The sequence below is a fragment of the Anneissia japonica genome, unplaced genomic scaffold (genome assembly GCF_011630105.1).
Source record: "Anneissia japonica isolate Jap-2015-1 unplaced genomic scaffold, ASM1163010v1 scaffold288139_len110169_cov166, whole genome shotgun sequence".
Classification (NCBI taxonomy): domain Eukaryota; kingdom Metazoa; phylum Echinodermata; class Crinoidea; order Comatulida; family Comatulidae; genus Anneissia; species Anneissia japonica.
The window spans coordinates 50,377-77,364 of NW_022738338.1; the positions used below are offsets into that span (position 1 = coordinate 50,377).

The window sequence follows — 26,988 nt, forward strand, 5'->3', positions numbered from 1 at the left end:
ATCATTATTATATTATTATTATTATTATTATTATTATTATTATTATTATTATTATTACTATTGTTGTTGTTGCTTTAAGATTTTGAATGAAAATCACCATTTAATTATTGAATAGTATTATTTGATAATATTTAATAATATCAGTGAATAAAACAGGAATTCCAGAAATTTGCAACCTTCTCAGCTCCATTTGGAGTACACCTAATCATAATATTAATAGAGCAAAGGCACTGCTAAGGAAGCTAGACTAACAACAAAATGACACACTTACTTATTTGTAATTGAGAACCAATCAGGTCGAGGTACCGGCCATTGTACATGGCTATTGGTAGCTTGGTCAATTCCAATTAAAGTGTGATAGTTGCTGAAACTCTCAGGAATGTATAGATAGCCAGTAACTGGTCCAACCTTGGGTGAAAAAAATCAAACTTATTTATTTAACTTCCAGGTATTGATACAACAAAAACAATGCAATGAAAATACAATACCCTGAGGATTGCTATAAGTACACATACACTAAGCAGCTCTCAATATTGCATACTTTATATTAAAGCTAAACATAAGAACTACCTCAAGGTTCGATATTATTCAATAATTAAAATCAATTTTAACAAATAGTTTAATATATTATTCAGATAAACAAGTGGTAAGAATTAGTAAATATATCCTTAAAAAAACTCTTTACATTTGTGATTTGTCAAATTTTCTTACTTTTAAGAAAAATAAACTTAATTATTTCAGGATTGTTAACTATTTGTTAACAAAATGAAGTTGTAGATTCCTGCTGAAAAAATAAACCTACCTTGAAAATAACTTTCACTGGTACAACCACTGGTAAAAAATCTGAGAATGGAAGGACCAAGGAAACGTCCATCTGTTCCCCATTAAAAGCTATACAAGCTGATGAAGGAGAAAAAAAAAATTCAATCAAAAACTAATCACGATTTTGTTAAAAATAAAATTTTATTTCTAATTCAGTACTCAAGATATATTTTTTAATTGAATAACGGGGCTCATGGGGGGGGGAATGAAGGTGGCATATAAGGGGCTCAATGATTAAGTGAGGTGCACTTGGTTGCATGTGTGAGGTCTGAACATGAAATGAGACGCATCGTTGGTGAAATCATATTGAGATATTCACCAAAATTACAAAATTTTGATGTTTTTGAATAACTTGATACTTAAATTTTATGATTGTGTACTTTTTAAGTGAATTTTCTTACTAAAACAGTGTTCTCTTCGCATATTCTGTAATTCTAGTCCTATTATTTGTACAGGTTAGTTTATCTTTGAGGCCGATTTTCTCAAAACCTGGTTCTCATACACCTAAACTTCAAATTCTCACATCTCTGGATCTATTTATCCTAGGGAAGTCATTCAAAGACCAAATTAAAGCTTATAATGTGATCTAATGTAAATACTCAAAATGTAATAAAAACTCATTTTTTTGATTTTCTAACGATGAGACTCATTTTGTAGTAAGACCTGACATTTTCAATGGGGTGACTTGGGGGAGCAGGCTTTTTTTGGGGATGTGCGCACCACCACGCACCTCCTTTGATTTGCCACTGCATGTGAGACTACTGCTTCTGGTGCTGGCACTTACTATTATCAAGGTTAGGGGAGCTGCAGTCCATCCAGTTATATTCATTGCACATAAGGTTAAGTTCAAACTTGTTTAATGTGAAGTTGCAGTGCATAGTGTATGGCACAAACATCATTAAATCCTGTCCACCTTTGCTTGACCAGTCATGTAGTAGATCTAAAAAACAAAACAAAAATAGAATAGAAAAAATGTAAAATCATTAATAATAATAATAATGGCAGAGAATAATAGGAGGCCATGAGTGACAGATTGTGAAATTCTAAATAGAGGGTGTCCAGGGAGGGACTTTCAGAGATGGGGGGTTCACCCACCTCAGTGTCGCCATGGTTGGGGCTGGGGTAATTTATGATCATGGCAAAAGCCTCTAGATGGCTGGAAATGGGAAAAGTAGACCACGGAAAGTAGGTAATCATAAAGTCAAAACCTGGTGCTCGGGGTTTATTGGCTGGAATGCAATTCTCTCTTTCTTTGGTATTTAGGCTGGATTATGTAAGGCTGAAAGGGGAGGGGGGAGGGGGAGGGAGTCGCACAACAAGTGTGAATGCAGATAGTGTCTTGCAGGAACAAAATCAAACTTGCACAAAGTTGATAATCTAAGCAATACCTATTGCGCCAATTGTTGCTTCTCTATGGTACACTTGGAATGAAATGGTACTACTATGATTATTTTTATTATACCGACCTGCACAATTTTGATGCAATTTATTAAAATTTTTAAATATAAGTTGGGTAAAAAATGTCAAATCCTAGAGAGCGATGAAATTTTTACATACTAATAAGAAACGGTAGATAAGGCATCACAGGTAAAGACACCATTAAGCCATGCGTCCATACTCACCTGTTAAGAACACCTTGTGCTGGTAGATAAGGTGTACTAATGTACGACTGAAATCCAGGTTTATATTCCAATTCTGATGATGGTTCCAAACTAAAGGGTGTTCAACTACAACAGAATACTGTAAAGAAAAAAACAATAGTATAAAACAATAAGTGAAACATTCATAATTAATGTTTATTTAACTTAAAATATATTGTATTTAATTATTTGTATTCTTCTTTCAAGATAGAAGAAACAAATGTGAAATACTCATTCTTACAAATTAATGCTCCCCTAAGGGTCCCCTTGTGTCATGCAGCTACCAAGGTGCCGTCTAGTCCTCAACGACAGGGGCTGTGAGATGAACTAGTACACCAGGGTAACACCCTACTAGGCCTTAAAAGATGTGCTGGGTTCTTTATACACAGGGCCTATGGTTTATAGTTTTTATCCAAGTAGACTTGTTTCACCATTAGAATTATAAGTAAGCGTTCCACTCGAATAAGTGCATAATTATTATTATCACTATTAATATCTGGCTATATGCTTCATAGTTATCATCTTCATTGAAAATTATCAAAAGGCTCTAACCGCTAGTGTTTCAGTTTCTATAAAACGGCTGAATGCAAGACTAGTAGTAGCCTCAATGTTGAAGAATTGACCTTTGACCTCCATTTTGTAACCATTAGCTCCTACTGTCATTGGGATTGATGTCTCCAGGTATGAGCCTTTACCAGCACTAATATGAATTGCATCTGTTTCCTGTGATCAAAATTAGCAAAATAAATAATTGAAATGATGAGCGGTTGGCAGCAGTGGGGGAATCAGCTGGGAGAATTTGTCCTCCCTCCCCCACCTCCATCACGCCCTATATTGTGACAAAAGGAAATATAAAAAAATCATGGAGTTGTTACTTACTGAATCTGTGGTAAATAGAATATCTAATGTGTTTTCATCCAGCATGTTGAGACAAAAATCAAATGATTCCGGCCTTCTTTTATCCCCAACTTTCAGTTGAGGTGTCTCTTCTAGCACCTTATAGTCCGCTGGGTAAAATAGCTTTTGAAGAAAGTCTCTGAAAGAATATTTACCATTTATATAAGACACATTAGCATAATCTAGTTCCAAGATAGAAAAAAAAAATAATACACTTAATGAAATAATTATCACACATTTGTACATTACATTATTTGTCAAAATGCACATTAATACTGTAGAACAATAAATGATCGAAATTAATTCAATGTGAACACAGATTAATTATTAATCTGTGTTCACACTAAATAAGTTTTGACTAAGGTCAAAAGATAAATAATTTACAGTGCAAAAATGTATGTATATCCAGTATATTTCTTTGCATACAGACCATTAAAAGGCTATAACTAAAATGCCAACCCTTTCTTTCATAAAATTTAGGTCAGTTGGGCATGACCAAAACAATTTTTTTTTTGGCCTAAAAGGTCTGTTAAAATAAGCTGTAATATAATTGTTTTTAAATGTTATTGTTATTGTTGATAATGTATGTTGCATGTTTTAAGTGATGACTATTTGGTGTTCCAGACAGATGGTATAACTTCAAGGGAAGCATGAAGTTGAGAGTGCAACAGGAATATGGGAGGATTAGAAAGTCATGGCTGAAACAAGATCTCTGGGCAATGGGGCTCTATCTTCTTAATAAGGAGCTAACTTTAGACTTGAAGGCTATATGCTTCTCCAGCTCAGTTGGTATGTCCGTCGGCCGACAATTCCAACTTGGCTCCAATTTTAAAAGAAAATAACATTGGCCGTATTCGACCGGTCGTTCTTCATTAAACCACGCCCATCTGCGCAGTGCTAAAATCCTGCTTAAATAAGACGACCAGTCGAAAAGAAAACTCGTAAATACTTAACAAACCAAAATGGCTGCATATATACGTACTGCGTAATCAAGGTTGCTTGTGGCAGTATGGGTTTTTCATAATAAAAATGTTTCCATCCAGTTTTTGAATTCTGTTAGCCTACAATTATTTTTTGACTTCATGTGGTTAAAATATTATAATTTTATTTTAATCTAAATTATATTATGCAAATCTGCCATGTTTGTTCTGGTCACGTGGATAACTTAACGCTGATGAACACTCTGGTTTATGTTAATTTTCGTTGTCAACAAGTATATTTTATGAACCAGTCAAATGAAAATAATACTCAACAAAAAATTGTAGTCAAAAGTCGAAATGAACCAGTCAAATAAGCCCATTGAATATAAAATAATAATTATTATTTAATACTTTTTTCTATAACTTTACACATAGCCATTCAAATGTTGTATTGCCTTTACCAGAGTGAGTAAAGAGCATTAGAAAGGAATAATCTTGAATTATACAAAATGCAACAACACTGGGTTCATTTGGCATACGATTAATATATTATTTTTGATTATTTTTAGCAATTTATATCAAACTTCTTGTCATCAAATGTATAAATTTTTTATTGTATTTCAATGCATGGCCACAGGTAAGAACAACACGCTGTGTTAGCAGGAAAACATTAAAATCCTGTTCCTATTTTAATGCATCCTGGATTTGTATTCGGCACTCCTATGAAGTGCGCTACAATCCAGGATGCAACCTAACAAAGAAAATCAGTTTGATGAAATAGAAAGATCAATAATTACTGGAAACAAAAACATACATATGTTCTTCTGAACAATAATGTAGCTTTTAGTTCTATACATCGATCAAATCTTTCAGTTACTTTGCTAATGTCTTTTTTTTAGTTTAAGACTGACGTCAACACTTTACTGAATTGCACACCAAGTAAAATTACGACTAAAACAGAAATAATATAATTATAAATACAATGATTATTTTTTACTTTTGTTATCAATAATATATATTTAGTATAGAGTAGTTATTTGATTCTTTCTGTTTTGTTTTTGTTTTTGTTTTTGTTTATTTTTTTTGTATTGTTTCATAAACTAAAAGCTGGAGACTGTTTGAATAGGCAACAACATGCCCTCTCCCTCATTTACCTCCTAAATTTCATTTTCTTTTTTACATGGAGGAAAAAGGAAAAATATTTAAAATTAAGTCTAGGAGTGCCATCTTACCATCTAGAGGTTCCACAGCCATATCTTTTTCTTTCCTTGAACATATCTATTTCAGATTGTTTCCTCATTCCTTCCATTGTATTGCTCATTAAACTGGTAACTATCCAGTGAAGGATAGTATTCACTGTCACTGTGTATATTATATAAATTTATTGTGTACTGCCACTTAATTCTGTCTGTAGTTTAAATTTGGAGAGGGGATGAGCTGTTCAGTGCATCTGCCTTTCTGTTTTTATTATTGTAGGAATAGGAATTTAGTTCAGTATAATGTTATTTCATAGGGTCTAATATTAAATACCATACCTTTGCCTGTCAGCCCTGAGTCCATAGCTGATTATAGTAGCTTTAAAAGAGAGTGTGCAACTCCCATAGAGCCTATCAATCATACATTTGCCAGTCAGCCCAGGATCCAGCTGATTTAGCTTTGCAGAGAGTATGCTCCACCCATAGAACCATATCAATATCATACTTGCCTGTCAGTAAAGGGTCCATAGCTGATTGTAGTAGCTTAACAAGGGATATGCTACCCCAATTGAGCCTAACAAAACTATACCTTGGACGGTCAGCCCAGGATCCATAGCTGAATATATCTTTGCAGGCTGTACTATTAGGCCTAAACAATATCATACCTTTGCCTGTCTGCCCAGGGTCCACAGCTGATTGTAGTAGCTTAACAGGGGATATGCTACCCCAATTGGGCCTAACAAAACTATACCTTGGACGGTCAGCCCAGGATCCATAGCTGAATATATCTTTCCAGGCTGTACTACTTCCATTGGCCTAAACAATATCATACCTTTGCCTGTCTGCCCATGGTCCATAGCTGATTGTCGTAGCTTTACCGCATGTCAAATGCATTGCCCATGCTGGTGGTGGCTCATTTTCCTGACCTTCTTTCACAAAACCTAAGCAGATTAGCATTAAAAAAAAAGACAATGTAAATATTTAAACACATAGTATGATTGGGAAGAGGGACCACTTTGAGTGGATTTGAATAGCTTGGTATGGTAGGATAAGATGATTGCTTTCCAACCCCAGGGTCCTGGGTTAAAATCCTGTCAGATTGCAGAATTCTTTCCTTGTAACACACCACTCCACAACCCTCATAAGGCCGATATAAAAAAAATCAAAAAATCTTGTGTTGGCCACGTTTTGGGAAAATCCCCCCAAAAAAAATTTGTAGGTCGGTAGGAAAAGTGTTTTTTTTTTTTAAACCAAAATGCCTAAAAAGTAGAAAATACAAAAAACAAAATACAACAATGACCATATTTAAATCTATATTGGAGAGGAAAATGAACACTGTCGAATCTGCCTACTGTCCAGCAAGAAAGGTCTATGCCAGTCTTTTTAGCTCACTAAAAAATTATATTTTGTTGCAGTCAAAAAAATAAATAAATAAATAACATGCCGAACCTCAATTTCGTACATTTTGGGTCGGTCGGGCATGGCCAACACAATATTTTTATTTGGCCTTATGACAGTTTGTAATTTCTTTAAAAATATATTTTGTTGATATCCATTTAATACAGTAGTGCTTTGAAATTTATAACACAGTAGCTACAATCTACAGGAAGTCCTTGTAATCTACTTCAGTTACAGATTTTACTGGATAATACTATTTGTATACAGTGCATATCGTACTACAGTGGTATGTCAATAGTTAAAGTTTATTATATATACAATACATACTAGACATAATAATATTATGTAATACGGACTGGAATAATATTATATACTGTAACAGTAAATGCGGAGAATAGCTTGGAGGTTAAGATGCTTGCCTTCCAATCCCTGGGCCCTGGGTTCAATTCCTGTCACAGTAAAAGAATATTTTTTCACGAAAAAAAAAACAACTCCACTCCCTAAAACAATTAAGTTTCACAGATAATTATAATTTATTATTAAAGCTGTTGTTATTGGCAAAAAAAAAATGTCCTTGTTTCAACTTTATATTGAAAGCTACAGTACTATCCAATAGTCTGGTTTGCATAAAAATCGCTTCACGCCATCGCCAACTCCTCTGACAATGCTGATTGGTCAATTGAATAAGGCAGCGCTCGCAAATGTGTCAGTGACACCTACGCAGTGCAAGGATTGTAGTGAAAAAAACGCTGTAGCAACTGTGTAGCAATTGTATGGAAACTAGGCTTTATCAATGCAAAGTACACAATTAAAACATTCCATTCAGAGCCTTGTGGATAGAAGGCTCTCTACAAATATTCTTCCATTACCATTTTCACCACTGCATTATATTTGTATAGGTTATCAAAAACATGTACGTGTACTGTTTTAAATGTTTCAAATTATTTTTAAGATAAAGTGGGCTGTTCCTACCTGGCTCATCAAAGAAATAATGTATATCAAAATTGTTAGACTGCAAGACCACAAATCCCTCGCCCATAAAACGTGGTGGACTGCAAATAGAAAATAGTATGCATTAACACGTTCGCTGCCAGAGACGAGTATACTCGTTCCACAAGGTGTTGCTGAGGGCGCTGGGGACGATTATACTCGTTAAAATCGGGGTAACATTCTTTGTTATACATTGTAGAACTACAGACTTAACGGCTGGTAGTTCAGGGAAGACACACCTAGATGTTAACGTACAAATAACGTATATGTGTTTGTTGTGTTATGTTGTCGGCAGTACACTTGATTGCACGAGTCTGAACATATACCAACACTTGGAAAAAGCGAACAAAAAAACTTGCACTGTTCTGTCCAAGTGCCAGCGACGAGTTCACTCGTGCTCTAATATTTTCCCGCCAATTTATTCAACACACCATTTTGATAATATTATTATAAAATTTTAAAATTTATGTTTGTACATGTAAAATTGTTTTAGCACACGAGAAGGAACCTAAAAAAAGGTCTAGCAGTAAACATGTTAACAATTGTATGTACGTAATTTATGCCTATATGCTTTTGTACATTACAAAAATTTATGTTAGTTTTACATAAACCTCATGAAAAGATAAAAAAATGAAAGTTCAAGAATTATATTATTTGATACATACAAAAATGATGGACAGTGTAAAAAAAAAATAATACAAAATAGGAGCGTAAGCTTTAATATCAAACTACAAAAAAAAAAATTCAGGAAAAACACACATGACTAGCAGTGGGTAGTTACCTGTCTCTAGAAGAAAGTGCAATTGTTATATAGTACACATTAAATTTTAAATAATTATGTAAAATTGTGAAGAATCACCAATCTCGATATCAATAACTGATTGCAATTTAGCACTTCATATGTCTGGATAACAGCTTACAAAATATGCACTCACTGCTATCTGGTGGTAGCCACTGTGTGTGTGCTTAACCGTGGAGATCTCTAGGTCCCCGGTTCAATTCCCATCGCTGCCTCTAATTGTGTTTCAGCTAGAGGGCTGAAATGCAAGTTACAATAGTGCACCGTCTTTCGGATGAGAAGTTTAAGCCGTTGGTCTCGTGTGCATTTATGGCCCCTCTGCACATTAAAGAACGCAGTACACTCTTTGGAAAAAAGTAGGGGATTGTCTCCTGGTGTACTGCCAAATCACCACCAGAAGGACCCCACTGGAAATAAGACCTTGGTATTTACACCAAATAAATCCTATCCAATCCAATCAATTTAGTCACGGATAGACAGACAATGTGGATAATGTACCACGCCAAAGAAATAAGTGATCTGTCTCATACTCGAACCAATTATCTTTCATTGAGATGGAAGCCCACATCATTATCATGGCACCACTAAATATATTGGTTTTGTTTTTTTGGTTTTTTTTTGTTTTTTTGTTTTTTTTTTCAGCTAGCAAAGGTACTATAACTTGCTAATGAATTAATTTATATACACTGTCTGATGGTTTATAAACTTGTTCAAATTCAATTCTTTATTTGTTTATATTACGAAAAATTCCTATGATTTTGAGATATTTAAAATCCACTAGTCTAAAGATTCAAGTATGACTTTAGCCAGAAAGCCACAACTTTCATTTCTTAATCCATGAGACAATGGACTATTTACTTACTCAACTTGCTCTCCCTCAAACTTTGGACTGGGCGAAAACATAACTTTCAGGCCTTCTCCTTTACACTTGATATCATGGGAGAACTCATCATGTGGAACTGAAGCAGCTTTGGTTGTGTACACAAAGTGCGTCTCCTCTGCTCCTATCCGAAGCACCGTAGGCGTAAGCTGGTTACCAAAAACAATATGGCCCTGAAAATAATAAAGGTTAGATATTACTATTGTTGTCATTATACAGTATTCTACTATTTATTTTTAAAACACACAAATGGGCGAGTGGTGGTAGTGATGTTGGTTGTGATGTTAGTGATGATGGTTGTGGTTGCAGTGACGGTGGTTGTGGCGATGGAATACCAGCAGTAGTAACAACTTCACCGCACTTCAAAACAAGTCAACTATGAACTACTGTATGTATAAGAAGTAACAAAGTGCGTCTCTTCACATTAAATTTTAAAGTCTAGAAGAAGCCTTTGAGAGAGCAGCTTAGCTCAGTCGGCTAATCTGGTGGTACTCTTCAGAAAAGAGTAGGGGATTGTCTCCCGGTGTACTGCCCAATCACCACCAGAAGTACCCCACTGGAAATAAGTCGTCTTCTAGACTTTCATGGGCTATCCTTGGTGTTTACACCGAATAAATCCAATCCAAGTAAAGGTTTAGTAGTAGAGACCATGGTGATATATAACATGTAATCAAGAATACATGAATTAATACTTCTTTGCATTAAACGATTGTCTTACTGTAAATATGTCAACTTTTATCACACGAAAAAAGTCCCTCCATAATCCTTCTTGCTTGGTAGAATTCAATTCTGATGAGGAACTACTGTAAAAAACAAAGAAAACAAATATGAAAATGGGAGCACTTTGTTTCAACTAACACATTTACTTATTCTTACAATGAACATACTCGGAATAATGAGGTAGACTACAGTATGATTCCATGTTTAAGCATTTATTGGATCATCTTTGGAATGAGGAAACACTGACAGTGATTACAAAAAAATGTTATACTATGCAAATGAGGGGATTTTACAAAGCTAGTATACAGTATAAACAATAGAGATTATGAGAGTTGGGATAGATTAAAAGCAGATAAGCAGTTCCAACAACCCTCTTGTTGCTTTCAGAACAGTTTACATTTAGGTTTTGGGCAATGAATAGCAAGAGCTTCCTTAAATAGCAAATGCGACCAGAGTTTGGTGAACTATCATTTATTTTAGTGTTAGAATATAATTATTTGGGATTTGCAATTAACAAGGAAATTGTCCTTGTGTTTGGCAAATTGTAAAGTCTTAAAATATATTTTAAGACTTTACAATTGGCCTAACACAAAGACAATATCCTTGTTAAGCAAATTGTAAAGTCTTGAAATATATTGAAAATCTTCAAAAGACTCACCATGATTGCGAATTACACTGTTAAGAGATATGTTCTAATAATTCACTTTTTAGGAGTGAGCTTTCACAAACTGGCTCCTTCTAAAGCAATCAATTATCCATTGTGTAGAATCTTGCATAATACTGTTAAACAGTACAGCTTACTGAATAATGAAACTTGATAATGCAACATTTATTTGACATAAATTTTAATGTTTATTAACAGCAAACAAAACTGTTCCTGGGAAATTAATAAATTACCACCAAAGATCTATATAATAACAAGATAGAGGACTTCAATTTTTCCACGCAAATTCTGTAACAAATGCAGTGTAGCAGGCCATTTCGCAAAAACAATTTTCAACTCATGAACCATCTTATAAACTATAGCACATCTCACGATTTCTCTGGGCAAATTCTATAACAAACATAGTAACAACTAGGACGCCCTCTCTAAAAAACCATTATTTTTATGCTTCTTTGTACTGTATGTTGACACTTCTATTTGTTAATTGTAAAATCGCAGAGACCATTTGTTATTATAAGATCTTTGATTACCACAATTCTTGCATTTTATTGGTTATGACTCACCTACTAATTTTAATTGTATCGTCATTTGGATTATCAACATTAAGACCAAATAAGTACTCTAGGTTTGCATAGAGGGTTGAGCGATTATAACAGTGAAGTTCAAATCCATTAAGTAATATGTTCAGGCGTGTAGAATGGGAACCATCTGAAACTAAAACAAAGGGATTTTAAAATTGCCGCAAAGGAACTCAGAAATTTAGGTCAGAAATATATATTTTTACATGGATGAGGCATATTGTGGCAAAATAGCTAAAGTTATAGACAGTGTACTTGGGTATGTATTCTTGAAAATTTCAAAATTAAGGGGCTCATTCATATTTTACATTTCAAGCCTTAATTACAAGTAAAATACAGCAAATTAGAGTCTCTAGATCAAGATAACATGCTCTTTCTGTGCAGACACTGTTTAGTGAAATTAACTAAAATTACGTGAAATAAATAGTTTGTTAACCATTTCTAAAACTAAAGACTTTAGTACATGATTAATCAGACATTAAACTTTCAATTTTATATGGTGCAAAAACATTGTTGATTTTTATGTCATTCTGAGCTCTCATATATTTTATACTCATTTCCATATTACTGGTCTGTGCAACAACTAGCCATTTTGCTTCGTATTTTTTATTTTTTTGATATAATATAATCATGAAAAAATAAACAGGCAATCAAAACCAAAATTAAAATGTACAGAGTTAATATTACCAGGATATAATCCTCTATACAGAGAATTCATTCCCTGGGAGGTTAAAAACAAACTAATAGAGTTTCACATTTACTGGGTCATTTTCTGAAATAGGAAAATTACATACAACATGAGACAATAATAATAAACTTGCTGTAATAGGGATGCAACTTTTAAATATAGTACAAATAAACAATGGTAGGTAGGTTGAATATGCAACAGAATGTGTTTAAGGAAGAAAAAAGTTAAATCTCCTTGAATGAATTTACTAAATCAAATTAAATAAATAGAAATTCTACAATCTCTACACAAAATGGAACCAGTTTGTTGAACAATCACATGTTTTTGGATTTAAAGGATTTAAAATTAAATATTGTAATTCAAAATGCTTATTGTTACAGATGGACACTTTTCCAAAACTTTCAATTTTAATTCTCCAAAAACATTTTATGCCACTCTTAGAGTCTTACCTGGTTGACTATGTATTATATGGAAGAATAGTGGACACTCTATCTTACAAAAAAAATTTGTGCGGATTGATATTGTTACTAAAAATAGAACAGCGAAAATGTGAGTGTTACGGACGGACAAGATAGAATTAGCTGTTTCTAATTTTTACAACTTAGCAGAAATTTCTATCTAGCCGGGAAGCAAGAGCTGAAAAAAAATTTTCATTGTTAAAGTAAGTTATTTTACTTGTCTATTAGTGAGACTAAATATGGTTACTAAATACTTCCTTGACTTTGAGTTATTAATGAAAAGAAAATGTTATGGACGGACATTTTTGTTGTGTTACGGTTGCAACAAATGTTCTAATGATAAATATTAATGATAAAATTAGATTTTTAAAATGATAATTCACTTTTCTTAAATTTAGGATTATAGCAGCCTCTCTAATGATGATTGTTTGTAAAATATTTTATGTTCAAGCAGTTGTAGAGTACATAAACTGATATTCATTATAACCTACAGTAGGCCCTATATAATTGCAATAATTTTAGAGAAAATAAGTTATTAAACTATAAGTAATATCTTGAATTAATAAAACTTTATATTTTCATAAATAAGTTGATTAAATTGCTACCTTTGAACATTTTTTTATTAATTTTGTAATTATAATTATATTGGAGATAGGTAATAATCTTTTTTTAGTTGTAATCTATTGTATAGAAACATTGATTGCTGTTGAGTGTCAGATTTTATAATATAGGTCATACAAATGTTGAATCCTGCAGTATAGAAATAAAAAGATGTACAGCCTGCTGTGTGTAAAGTGCTTTTGGTTCAGCCAACATCTACAAACCACTTGAACAAAGTCCAGTGTTTTGACCAATAAGTTGTGATAAGTTCACAAGGGGTGCATAGTATGGAATCATTAATAATAATTAAATCAATATATCAACCAATTATGACATCAATTGATTTGTGAACTAAATTCAATTAATCAAAGAGACATTTTTATAGTTATGAAATTGATATAATAACATTTCTTAAATTTAGTAAAGTTAATTCTATTTTTATAGTATACTAAGACTCAAGCACCCTAGCAATATTTCCTTATAATTTTATTACTATTATTATCTTTATTGTTATTGTGGACTCTCAAAACTATCAAGATATATAGTACATAAAGTAAAGTAATTCTAAGTTTTTTTGCAAACTCTAGATATTTCAAGTCCAACGTCTTACCACTGTGATACAATGTTTTACAAATTGTGGCAAAGACAAGCCAAACCAGTCACTCGTCGCAAATCGTGTTTCCGAGAAAATGGCTAAAACATGCTGGAATGTCAAAGTTTTAAAAATCTATTTTATTGCACTAAACTAATCTTTATATATCTACACATTATTCTATGCTGTTATTTTCACCATTTCCAATATTAAAACAATACTTTTTAAGGATTTAAAGATAGTTTCTGCATGAGAAATGCCTGAAATCATAAACTTTGACAGTTAATTTCTCATATATTGTTCTTTAAACAGCTGTGTGGTTAAACGCTTGTAACTCCATAAGGAAATGTCAGATTTGAATGATTTTTTTACCATTTTATAGCTATTATTTTACTTTCTAACACTGTATTAATAACTCAAAATCAATTTTTGCGACGAGTGACTAGTTTGGCTTGTCTTTGACAAAATTGTTAATACAAAATACATGCATAATAAAGACAAAACTAACTAACTAACTACAAAATACATGGTTTTGTATGTTAGTGTTGTCCAACCATAATAGAAAATAATCAATATAAACAAATCAATCAACCACCAGTGAGTTATTGTAATTATTTTATGTTGTGGCATATTCTTAAAGTTAATGATTTAGCGAACTGCATCAAGGGATAGGCAATAGTAGTGATATAACATAACAATACGGAAATAGACGAAAATGCTACAAAAATTTATCATGGATTAGACCCATAAATAAATACTGTAGGTCTAAAGTCCAAAACAAATGACATTTCCTTTAGGATCTTTGGTTTACACTGTCCCTACACAACTTGTATTTGTCAGATTACTGAAATTGAATTTCCTTGTTGCAGTATTAAATTTTCAAAAATATTTAAACAAATAGATATCAACAATAACAATAATTTTAACTATAAAATACTAATTATAAAGTTAACTATTATAGATATTTATTGCTGCGAAGCAGTCAATTCATATTCTTGACAGCAATTTGACCTCTGAAAGGTCATTGTTTTTCAAAAAACAAGGGCCTAAGATGACTGAAAAGTTTCCTTCTCTCGTTCTGCCGGGTAAAATCAATTACTTTAGGCGACGCTTGTAGACTAACCAACACGTACCAACGTCGCTCTAGCCTTATCCTACTCTAAGCCTAGACTAGCTAGGATGGAATAGGCCTAGCTTTGAATGGACGAAGGTCCCAATGAAAAACAATGTCGCTCCTTGATAGAACATTGTCTATTTAACATCACAATAATTCATTATTAGACCTATAGTTGTTTTTTGAATTGTACTCCACAGATCTCAGCCGATACCTCGCACAACTCGTGTAACGTCTCGTATCTATTGTCGTGACGTCATGGCTCGCTGGCTCACACTTGCGATGTCTCTTTGGTAATCAACTACATTTTCCACATATATAGAAATTTTTGAAACTTTATAAAAAAAAACCTAAACCATAATTCACCACTATAGACACTTTTTGACAAAAATGAAAAATTACGACTATGTTACCCAATGAGAAGTGTTAGACAATGGGTCGTGTCTCATATTACATTATATTTTTATTATTCATTATTTTCACTTGACTCGCATAAATAATTTTGTTCGAAGAACATTTATATGCAGTTGTACTTCGCAGCACTTCACTTGCAATTTGCAATTTCTAGTTACAACATTATTAATTAAAACATTAGTATTTTAATTCATGATACAGCTCAATAAGTATAGTACATTTAAAAAAAAAAGAAGCATGAAATGGATAATTATAATAGAACATCCATATGTCTCTTCAATTATCTCTAAAGAGCTGAAATTATAATTATCAACACATCATTTTATAAGTCATTTCTCTTGCATTAATAGAACTAGGCATTTAATTTAAATGCATTCTGTTGGAACGTGCATATTTCTTTGATTGTGCATTTGAGAGGAGACACTCTAACCTTAAATCTAAAGATAAGCAAAATTCATGTTACAATAGCTGGTAAAAAATATATACTTCTTGTTAATTGAAAAAACAGACAAGATCCCGCCACCAACCTGGGAACTTACAAAAGATGAAATACCCTGCTATGCTACAGTGCCCTGTATTTTCTTTTCTGATATCGGGTGTTATTCCATATTTTTATTTTGGCAAAATGTTGCGTACAGTACAATAAAATAAATAATAATAATAATAATAATAATAGATGGACTTATATAGTGAAAATAAACGAGGTCTGTATGCGCTTGACAATATTGTAGTCAAGAAAACAGAGAAAAAAAGCAGAGAAAAAAAAAAACAACACCAAGCTAGCACCCAAACCGAAGTATGGGGTTACACCATCACCGCCAACCGGAGATCTGTGTTTACAGTATGTACTCCGGTTAGCATCGGAGTCTTTTCTGGAATATTAGTATTTGTGTTGGTATGAACTTCAAATCTTAATGAGAAATAAAATATGATGATGATAATAATTACTGAAGAAAAAATAAATTATGAACGTCAATTGTTTTTGTTTTTTTGGTTTTTTTTTGTTTTTTTTTTTTAATTTGCATATTCAACATATTTTTGAAATGTTTGTATTTATTTGAATCACTGTAAGTTGTAATTTCTACCAGCAATTCAGCAGTTTTGCTGCCATTTTAAGGCGTTCAATAAATCTTATCTTATCTAATCTTATCTAACCAGGTTGTAAATTTTATTAGTAAAAATTTTGAGATCAAATAGGAATGAATCTGTAATCTCTACACAAAGATTATTTATAACAACAGTACTTAGTTATTTCCAAGTGTTTACATTTTCAAATCAACTACAAATCAGGCCATAGAATGTAAAGTATAAAGTAGCCATATAAAGTTGAGGGGAGGGTTGATTTACCTTGTTCAGCTTTTTAGGTAAGGTAAGGTAGGAGAATAACCCATAACTCATAGAATCATTGTGCTGAATTGCGTATTGGCACGTGGTCCATAACTACCTAGCAGCAGTAAAAAAGTGCATATACATCAGCTACATGTTCATACGTAACCCCTATCTCTTCCGAAAAATGCAGCGGGTTCTTTAAAGTGCACACGAGCGACATGTGTACTGTATGATGGACCTCCGTTTTAAGTCTCTTATCTGAAAAGACTTGTTTCTACAACGAAAGTCTGGGCGCAGAGCAGCTGGAACCAGCGCCGTTGTTAAGGCTGTAGTATAGTGGTACTCTATTGTACCTTACCGCTCGGCCATGCGACTCGCCATTTAATATCCATCTACGCGAAATTGCAAATAGGGATAAACAACATGCCTGAAAACAAACACCAAATAAGATAGTATAATACATACTCCAAGTATTTAATATTTCGACATTAATTATGTCATCCTCCTGATGATGACATAATTAACGTCGAAATATTGAATCCGGACACGATGGTGTGCATTTCGATACTTAGGAGTATGTATTATACATACTATCTTATCTGAGATTAATCAGCGGACCTTTCGGTAAACACCAAAAATTCAGAACCAATGTCTGAAAAGATTCTCATTGCTTTTTTTTACAAACAGGGCAACACACACACATGCACACACACACACACATTATCAAGTTCATTATACATTGTTTCCTACCACTATGCAAAAGAACCAAAAAATGAATACAGTAATCTATTGTGATTGCTCTATATACCTTGCAGAGAAGTCATTGGTGATATAAGCAACATCTCTGAACATTAACTTGCCAGACAGGATGGAAACTGATATCGAACCTGAAAGCAAATAAAAAAAAAGTTTAATAATGAATAATTTTTTAACCTGTTTTTCCTTCCATTTATAATATCAAACAGCAAAGTACTGTAACAATCTGTGACCCGTAACAGTAAACTGAAAAAAACTTACTTTTGGAGTAAAAAAAAGAAAAAAGAAAAAGAAAGAAAAGAAAAAAATTGATCACCCAAAAGGCGTCAGACGTTATGTTCGCGCATCTAGAACACAGAAATTTTGTGGCGGCATGACCCCGGACCACTTAGAGTATTGTTATCCCACTTTCGGGCCCCCTACCCCTTTTGAACATCTCTGGATCCACACCTGGCTTGTGTTGACTGCCTGACAGAGCTTTTTTGGTGTACTCCCCGGGGTGAGCCACTAAACCTAGATCCGAGTGCAACCTAACGTACCTCGGGCAAATTAATTCATCCCACCAAGTGCGAGATGCCCAGTGAGACACGCTGTTGCTGACGCAATGCTAGTCTGACTCTAGTGTGCACTTGGGGTCGGCCGACGGTTCTGACGCATGGTGAATCAGACCATAAACACGAAAATTCTTATTATGATAACCTATTTACAGTTGCAATTTGAGCATTTTTTAGACCCTAAAAACGTAACGTATTACGTTCCTGTTTTAGGGATAACTAATTCTTTTTGTGTGACTTTGGTCGCATGTGTTCCTATAGTATGTGGAGAAACAATTCACTTTTGGGAGACTTAATTTCTATCTTTAGCTTATGATGCAATGGTATCCCATAATTCCTCTTTCGTAATTACTCTCGCAACTTACACGTGAGACGATAAATACAGTATAGTGACTACAGCCCCCACAGTACACACAAAAAGCTTACCTATGCGTATGGAACCATGTTGATGGAACTTATTTAAAATAGCGGTGATGACAATGCCAAAGATTCTGGAGTTATAGTAGATGATGTAAAGCACCCATATCGCAGTGAATACAAGAACCAAAATGAGAACCAGCGACTCTTTAAGTAGGTTACCCAAAGTATCCTCATTTCCAGTTGGTGGACTGGTGGTAAATATCATCTTTCTGATTGGCTAGAACTTGTTAGAAAAAATAGCCATCTGTAAAGCCAAGAAAAAAAAAATATTTTCCAATCCATAGTTGAATTTGAAGGTGAATTGCTTAATTTATGATATTCTTGAAAAAAAATAATTAAAATTTTTTTTTTGTTTAGTAAGTTATGACACAGTGCACTAAAAAAAACAAAAACAAAAAAAAATACAATAAAACAAAGTACAAAAACATATTTGCACACAAAAACCAAAAAGATGCTTTTCAAAATTACAGGTAAACCAACTACCAAGTGTAGCGAAGGAAAGCATTTTATATAATTTTCATTTCATTTATCTTATTGACACAAACGGCCAAGGTGCTGTGTCAGCAACAGAGCGCCATAACACCAAAAGCGGTGTCCACAGCCAATGGAGGCCACTGTACAACAGGGTACAATAAAATTTCCAATATTATAATCTGTACAAGCAATTATTCGAATTCATGAAAACATTAAAATAAAAAAAAAAATTAATATTTAAAATTAAAAATTTTAAATTTGTATTGATGCAATACAGTACAAATTCAATTTGCAATCTACATAGAATAGGCCTACAGTAAGTTATTAATTAATATTACAATCCCCCAACCAGCCACACTGAAAATATTCTAAGTAAAAACAAAACATGGCATTTTCTAAATTGCTTTACTGTTAAAAATCTTCTCATCACTTCTTTTGATAGCAAACCCCTTCACAGTTCAATCACATCACCCATTATCTTCCAACCCTTACTCGCTCCAATGTCAAGGAAGCATGTTGTACAGGGCTTACAATTAAAATTGATATATATCTAACCTGCTTATGATAGTCTATTTCAAGATACTTGACTGTATAAACTGGCTATTCCCAATTGACAGTTCTATTTTCTTTGTGGGGGTGTTCAGTAGGGAACATTGGCAACAGTCGTTTTAACTGGGTATGAAACCGACTGTATTTTTTTCTTTTTCACCTGAAGGACCCAACCAAACAAATATGGTAGAAACAGCAGGAACCTGGATTACAATGTACTATCTACAAATACATGAATTGACAATACTATAAAGTATTGACCTTACACTTTGTGTAAATAGATGCACCATTATTATTGATAAGAATAGGACATTATGGTACACTACAGTTGCAGACAGTACGGTACCTGTTTGTACAGTGTAACCATTATGCCCAGTGTATACAAATAACATGTCACTGTTTTTTTTTTCATATATTTGTAGCAACTAGAATACTCTAAACACATCCCAACAAAATTACTTAACAAACAAGATTGATGTAATTAGATTCTAAACTGTTGTAAAAAAAAAACTGTTGACTCAAGAAGATTTCTTCCTCTTTTTCCTGTTTACATTTTGACAGAATGTAAACTATACGGTTTTAAAAAGATTTTTTTAAACATTTTTCATAAATACAATTTCAATATTTAAATGAATATGATATTAATTTTATTGTGGTCTTAGTGTGCGACAGCGATTTCTGATATTTATATATTGAAAATATACTGTTTAGGCATTTTAAATAATTCATATATTACTGTGGCCTTTAATAATAATATAATAATAATAATAATAATAATAATAATAATATAATAATAATAATGATAATAATAATAATAATAATAATAATAATAATAATAATAGTTCATTCTTATGTAGCGTAATTTACCTGTAGGCCTATAAATTATTACAACTGTACTTTAATTGTTATCATTAATTACAATCAACCGTGGTTGAATTTTACAAAAATGATATATTTTTATCTTTTTTTTCAATATTATTATTTTTATATTATTATTATTATTATTATTATTATTATTATTATTATTATTATTATTATTATTATTATTATTATCATCATTATTATCACTATTATTATTATTATTATTATTATTATTATTAGTAGTAGTGGTAGTACTTAGTAGTAGTACTATTAGGCCTATTCACCTTGGTCATTAAATGTCTATGTCTATAGAATAAGCTTAATATGTTTGATGACAGAATACTGTAGTACGCGAATAGGACAAACTACAATCACAGTTCAAAAGTCAAGTGGCACAGTGCAAAAGTCAAGTGGCGCAGTGCAAAACTAAAGTGGTGGCACACGCATTTTGAGTTTGCACTGCGCCACTTTAGTTTTGCACTGCGCCACTTGACTTTTGCACTGCGACTGACTTTTGCACTGCACCACTTGTAATTTGTCCTTTTGGCGTTCCATATATCTACGGTACACCCAGAAGTACAAGTGGGTACCTAGTAGGTTCAAACACAACTGCGCTGATTACTAGCTGCAATATTATGGAACTCTTCCCAGGTATGAGTATGTGTTCCATATGTGTTTGATCCAATGACCGGGGTAGTAGTGACACTTTATGCATAAAGCCCTACATAAGACCCACATAATATTATTATTATTTGCTTGTTGTTTTCCCGCTAAATTTAAAACACCTTTTTTTGGGTATTCTCTACAGTTATTCTGTGAATTAGTTCAATCTCATTGTTCCATACAGCCAATTAAAACCATTAGTCAAAAATTGCAAAAAGTAGAAACTGATTCTAATTTATTTCAGTTTTTCACAGCAGAAAAATGTGTAAAATTTGTAATTTAAACAACACATCAGTTAGTTAGTCCACTGTACTTTGTGATGTGTATAATAATAGCTCCTACGTTTGACTAATTTGTCTGTTCACTGCAAACCAAATGTGTACGGTTTTTATTTCTATTTTTAATCATAATAATTCATGGTATTGATGGATTTTTATCAGTAATATTTCATAGTTTTATATTTAAAAGTACTTTTTTAGAAAAATGATTCATGGGTGTTTAATTAACATTATATTCTGTAAAAAATTATGTAACTGTAATGTACTTCATTGGCTGTCTGCAATTATAAGCAATTAATCAACTTTGCCTAAATTTCTCTATTTACACAGTGCAGTTGAATCTGAATTCAATGTATACTATAGTTAAAACAGAATACAGTCTCTAGGCTCTCAGAATATTGAGTGGTGGTTCAAGTGACGGTCAGACAGTGAAACATGATGATGATGATAGATGCCATTTGAGGTCTCCCCACAAACAATAGGTAATCCCTTGTTGGTTTATTTTTAGACTATAGTTGAAAATTATATCAATAGACTATACACAAATTAAATTGATTAGGCCATCAATTAGCATGATTATAAATTCTTTCTTGAAGGTCACTTCTATCTAACTCAATACAGTAGTACAAGATTACAATAGTTCAAGAGCATTCTACAGTATTAGCAAATAAATAATTGCCTACAGTAGGCCTACACTGCAGTATCTCTAAATATAAATGTATAGACTATGTTTCTGCAAATATTCACAACAACTACCTGTATGTGATTATTAATGTTAATAATTAAGCTGGGCAAAACTTAAGACTTTAAAACTTCTGACACATTGTGTTTCTGAGAGTGGATAATCTCCCTTGACCCTGTTCAAATCCATTGTTTAAACTTTGTTGGTGTTCAATGACAATTAGTCATATCTTGATATTAAATGTTACACATACCAGCAAAGAAATTTCTACCTGCTATTGGAGAACCATTTATAGCAAATTAAATTGCAAGTTGATGACATATTGCACGACTTTAATTCCTACTTTTAGTTCCTCATAACCCAGCCCAGTTGAACACAAAATTGGGCGATTTTTTCATGGGCTTTACCCATGAGAATCAGATCATAGCCTACAGGCCCACACTAATAGATACCTCCATGGTTAGACTGTATATCTCTTGTGCAGTCAGATGCTTCATACTGCCACATGTAAAGTCAGGCTCCGGAGGAAAAAATTTTTTGATATGTTATAGAACTGATTTTTCTAAGACAGAAAAAAGTTGTTTGACGAAAAACTGGGGAATGGTGTATGAGATACAGATTTTTTAATATTTAAAAACTGGGGAAAAAAGGGGCGTAACTGCCCATTTTTACACCTTATTCCCCCAGTTTTTAAATATTAAAAAATCTGTATCTCATTCACCATTCCCCAGTTTTTCGTCAAACATTTTTTTTCTGTCTTAGAAAAATCAGTTCTACAACATATCAAACAATTTTTTTCCTCCGGAGCCTGACTTTAAAAACCTCGAAAGTTAGGGTATTTTGGGTGCGGGCTTAATACCCAGGTGGAGATTCAGCACTCAAAAGTTTAGGAGCTGTATTATCTGCCGGTGTATTAAAGCCAGCCACCAGAGAATAAAATTGTTTTGATACAGTATGTTGTGTAGAACTGATTTTTTTAAGACATGGAAAGCATATTTGAGGAAAGAAACGGTTAATGGGATTTTTAAATTTTAAAAACTGGTGGGGGGGGGGGGCAGGTTGAAAAGGCGGTGGTTACGCCCCTTGCTTTCGGAAAATTGATTTGGACAGATTTCTAGTGTACAGTTTTTGCATGGAGGATATTTTCCTCGCGCAGGCCTTACTTTACAGTCTGAGACTGTGTCTGGCGGTCTTTGGCCTACGCAATTCTATATGGAGAAAGAAATAATATGGTGCGCAGAATAGATTGCTTTTAATGATCAGCTCGGACTGCTACGGACAATTAGTACAGTAGATGGTGCCTAATGCTTACACAGGGAGCTCAGTTGGATTCGAAATTGTAAGTGCAATGTATGCAGTACGGAAGCAGGTTAACTCGGCCACAAGTCAACACGGCCACAGTCAACTCGGCCACAAGTCAACTCGGCCACAAGTCAACTCGGCCACAAGTCAACTCGGCCACAAATCAACTCGGCCACAAAAAGTTTGGCTACAGTCAAATCGGCCACAAGTCAACTCGGCCACAAGTTAACTCGGCCACAAGTCAACTCGGCCACAAGTTATTTATAATAAATAACATATATAGGCCTATAGAATAAAATAATTAAAATGAAATGTAAATATTACTCAGTTTTTGCATCCTTTTTCTTCAATATGATTGAAATGAAGTACACAGTATATATTTTAGTAAAATTTTGATCATCGTCGTGAGATCGTTGTATTAATTTCTTCACACTACTCTTATTCAACAGAGAAAACCCGCCACTTACAGAATGGAATAAAATCTGACAATAATGTAACATTAACAATTTAAGCAATCTTAATAATTAAGAAAAACACATTATTAATGTTTCATTTTTTTTCATGTTAAAACATTTACATAAAACATGAGTACATACTGTAGACCTAATCATAAAAAATTTAAATAGAAAAACCACATTATGATTTTTTAAATGTTACAAATTTATTTTAAATCCGACTAAAATCAAATAAATGTACGATGGTGTGCATTTCGATACTATTTTCTTTAGAACCACGCTCGTGGCCGAATTGACTTGTGGCCGAGTTGACTGTAGCCGAACTTTTTGTGGCCGAGTTGACTTGTGGCCGAGTTGACTTGTGGACGAGTTTGACTTGTGGCCGAGTTGACTTGTGGCCGAGTTGACTGTGACCGAGTTGACTGTGACCGAGTTGACTTGTGGCCTAGTTGGATAGGTAGATGAACACACGTGACCCCTTCACTGCATCAAACATGTTTGCACCTAAAAATATACCTACGGTAAGCGGCGTACGAAGAATGTGTCTACCGTGGGAACCTGTTTGTGGGAAAGCTTTTTTCCAATTTTTTTATAGGTAGTTTCTAGGCAACTAGTACATGGAATAAGCCTCGAAGTAGTGAATTTTTCCAATATTACTAAGAAGAATTAAAACAAACGTACAGTATGACTAACAATCTAGCCTCTAGGCCTATTGACTATTACTTAGGTCTATATCATCATAAATATTATAAGGAGAGGGGGAAATCATGTAGTCGACACAAGTGGGATTCTACAATTTTTGAAAATATTCTGTGCACAGTAAGTAGGGCGGGTAGGCCTAGGCCATCTCTCCTGAAGCAATGGAATATTTACCAAATAAGCTATGGTCTAGGACCGTCTATATACCAGGGAGATGTAAAAAATATTTTTTACATCTCCCTGTATATACTAGGCCTGTGGTGTAATGCTTCATATTAAAACTCCACCAGAAGTAGGCCCAAAAAATGGGGCTCCATACAAATTCCGCACAGCCGAACTTGTCGGCGGCCAAAGAAGTCATATCCCCAGGCATCTAGTAGGCCTAGGCCTAACGGAGTTGCCCGTCTCAAAATTGACATTTCACTAGCCTAATACCTAGGACCTACCTGTCTGTATTATCGCTACCACCAGGCCTGGATGGAACTCGGAGGAGCTTGTTGAAAGGAATTCGGTACGGGTACGCCCAGTTTATATGAATTCCGTTTATATTGCAATCAAATAACTCAACTGAGTGTACTAACTAAGTAGAAATTCAACCAGCTCATTGTTTTCTAGCTGACCAAATAGGCCTAAACTCGTATTTCATATTTTGAACACTTCCAAACATTTCACGTTGAACACTAGGCCTATAGAACATAAACAATCTAGCTACTCAGTTGTCAGTACAGCGGTAGTGGAGCAGCAGAATCATTATTTTTATAAACAAATGTAGAAATTGTCAATGAGGGCGGCGTGCAGTGAATCTGAAAGTTGCCAGGCTTTCAAGAAGAAAAGAAAAACTAGTACAAGATAGAGTTCTCCACACAAAAAAAAGTGTTCCACCGTGTGCCACCGAAATGCATGGTGGGAATACGAAAAATGGGACGCCCCCTACAGCTGGATCTAAAAAAACTTGTACCCAACTTTCGTTACCAAGTCGTCGCGTATTTTATTATCAATTCTCAACAAAGATAGTAGATATAAAAACAAACTGGAATAGACACCCACAGACAGTGACATCGGTGAATACATAACCTCCTTGGTGGCGGTAGAAATCGTTGCTATTATCCAAATAATACACAAAACAATTAAAGCATAATGATGAATCAGCAAAGAATAAAACAACAATACAGCGCAGAATCGCATGGCCGGACGCACTCTTAGTGAAAAAGTTTTCCTTCATTAGTGGAAAAGGAAGGGCGCCTTTTGCGTCTGGATATACTTAGCAACAGAAGGGGTACGTTGGGCACGAAGTATAGGAAACTTGCATGGTTAAAAAGAAGGGCGCCGCCTACGTTGGGCACGACTTCCGCCTCATTTTTACAATGCGAGAACTCTATCTTGTATTTCTAGTATCTTTGCTTCCCACCTCTAGTGTAACAATATTTTACAGCCTGCTTTACTTTTTATCACAGCAATTCAACTGTCGAATCGTTAATTCATTGAGTAATATTTTCTTGTTAGTAAAATCCAAGCTATTGGTAAGACCACATAATTTAACACAGGATAAATAAAATGTACGTAAACATTATTATATGATTTTAATTCTGGCAACTAGTATCGTTTGTTATTGTTTTGCAAGCTCGAGCGTATGTGGTTCATGAAGATAACATTTCGAGCGAATGCCACATGTGCGAATTTGGACGAATGACGGCATTCAACCGAATAATCAGACTCTTTGGTTAAGTCGGAACCACGGGGTCACTCGCTGCCCACACCGGCCATGGCCAGATCACTTTTTCTCATTATCTAGGCCCGTATCCTGGGGTTTTTTTTATGGTTCGGGAGAACCCCCCTTTTCTAGCAAACCCCCCTCTTTTCTGGCTAAACCTCCTCTTTAAATTTCCCAAATAAGTCCTCCAACCCAACTAATGCACTGCATACCCACCCAGACACAGACATTTTTAAACATATCTGCTTTTATAGCATTATTTAGATACATAAAGCACAAAAATCCTCTTGCTTTGGGGGTTTCGCCGACCCCACCGGGGCATTGACTGTGGACCTCGCGCCCAGAAAACCCCCTCTTGGAAGAACCTGGCTACAAATAACAAACACAATGAGCTACAATAAAATTTTGCTTTAGCGACCAATGCTGTCTCATCTCAGGGTGTTTAAATATTTATTTTTTTCTTTTAAAGAATGATATCAAAACCACATGCACCGGAATTCAAAGAATTGTCTATGTAGGCTTAATTCATTAAAAAAAAATATCTTACTACTGAATTTCTGACATTACGAAAGAAAATCATGGAGCGAGGCAACATGCAACCTATCTCCTTTTAGTGGTAAGTTTTGTTTTCCTTTTCATCGAATACACGCTTCACATACGGTACTAGAGAGTAACAACCGAAGTGAGCGCACCCTCTAGATAATAATAGTAATAATAATAATAGTAATAATAATAATAATAATAATAATAATAATAATAATAATAATAATAATAATAATAATAGTAATAATAATAATAATAATAATAATAAAAATAATACTAATGATAATAATAGGCCTAATAATAATAACCCAATTTAATCAATTAATCATTTTATTTTAACAT

The 26,988-nt window shown here is 33.7% G+C and overlaps 1 protein-coding gene across 1 annotated transcript in view; it reads right to left on the minus strand.

The window, feature by feature from the left end:
• The window catches only part of LOC117117534 (transmembrane protein KIAA1109-like), a gene marked incomplete in the record, with an annotated part of 61,507 nt that extends 49,849 nt beyond the window's left edge, over positions 1 to 11,658 (minus strand). Inside the window, 11 exon segments of the mRNA XM_033261851.1 lie at positions 272 to 408; positions 803 to 900; positions 1,607 to 1,762; positions 2,445 to 2,562; positions 3,015 to 3,185; positions 3,342 to 3,498; positions 6,308 to 6,416; positions 7,846 to 7,925; positions 9,525 to 9,715; positions 10,261 to 10,345; positions 11,490 to 11,658. Coding sequence (XP_033117742.1) covers positions 272 to 408; positions 803 to 900; positions 1,607 to 1,762; positions 2,445 to 2,562; positions 3,015 to 3,185; positions 3,342 to 3,498; positions 6,308 to 6,416; positions 7,846 to 7,925; positions 9,525 to 9,565 — 1,067 coding nt within the window.
• Positions 11,659 to 26,988: the final 15,330 nt, after the last annotated feature.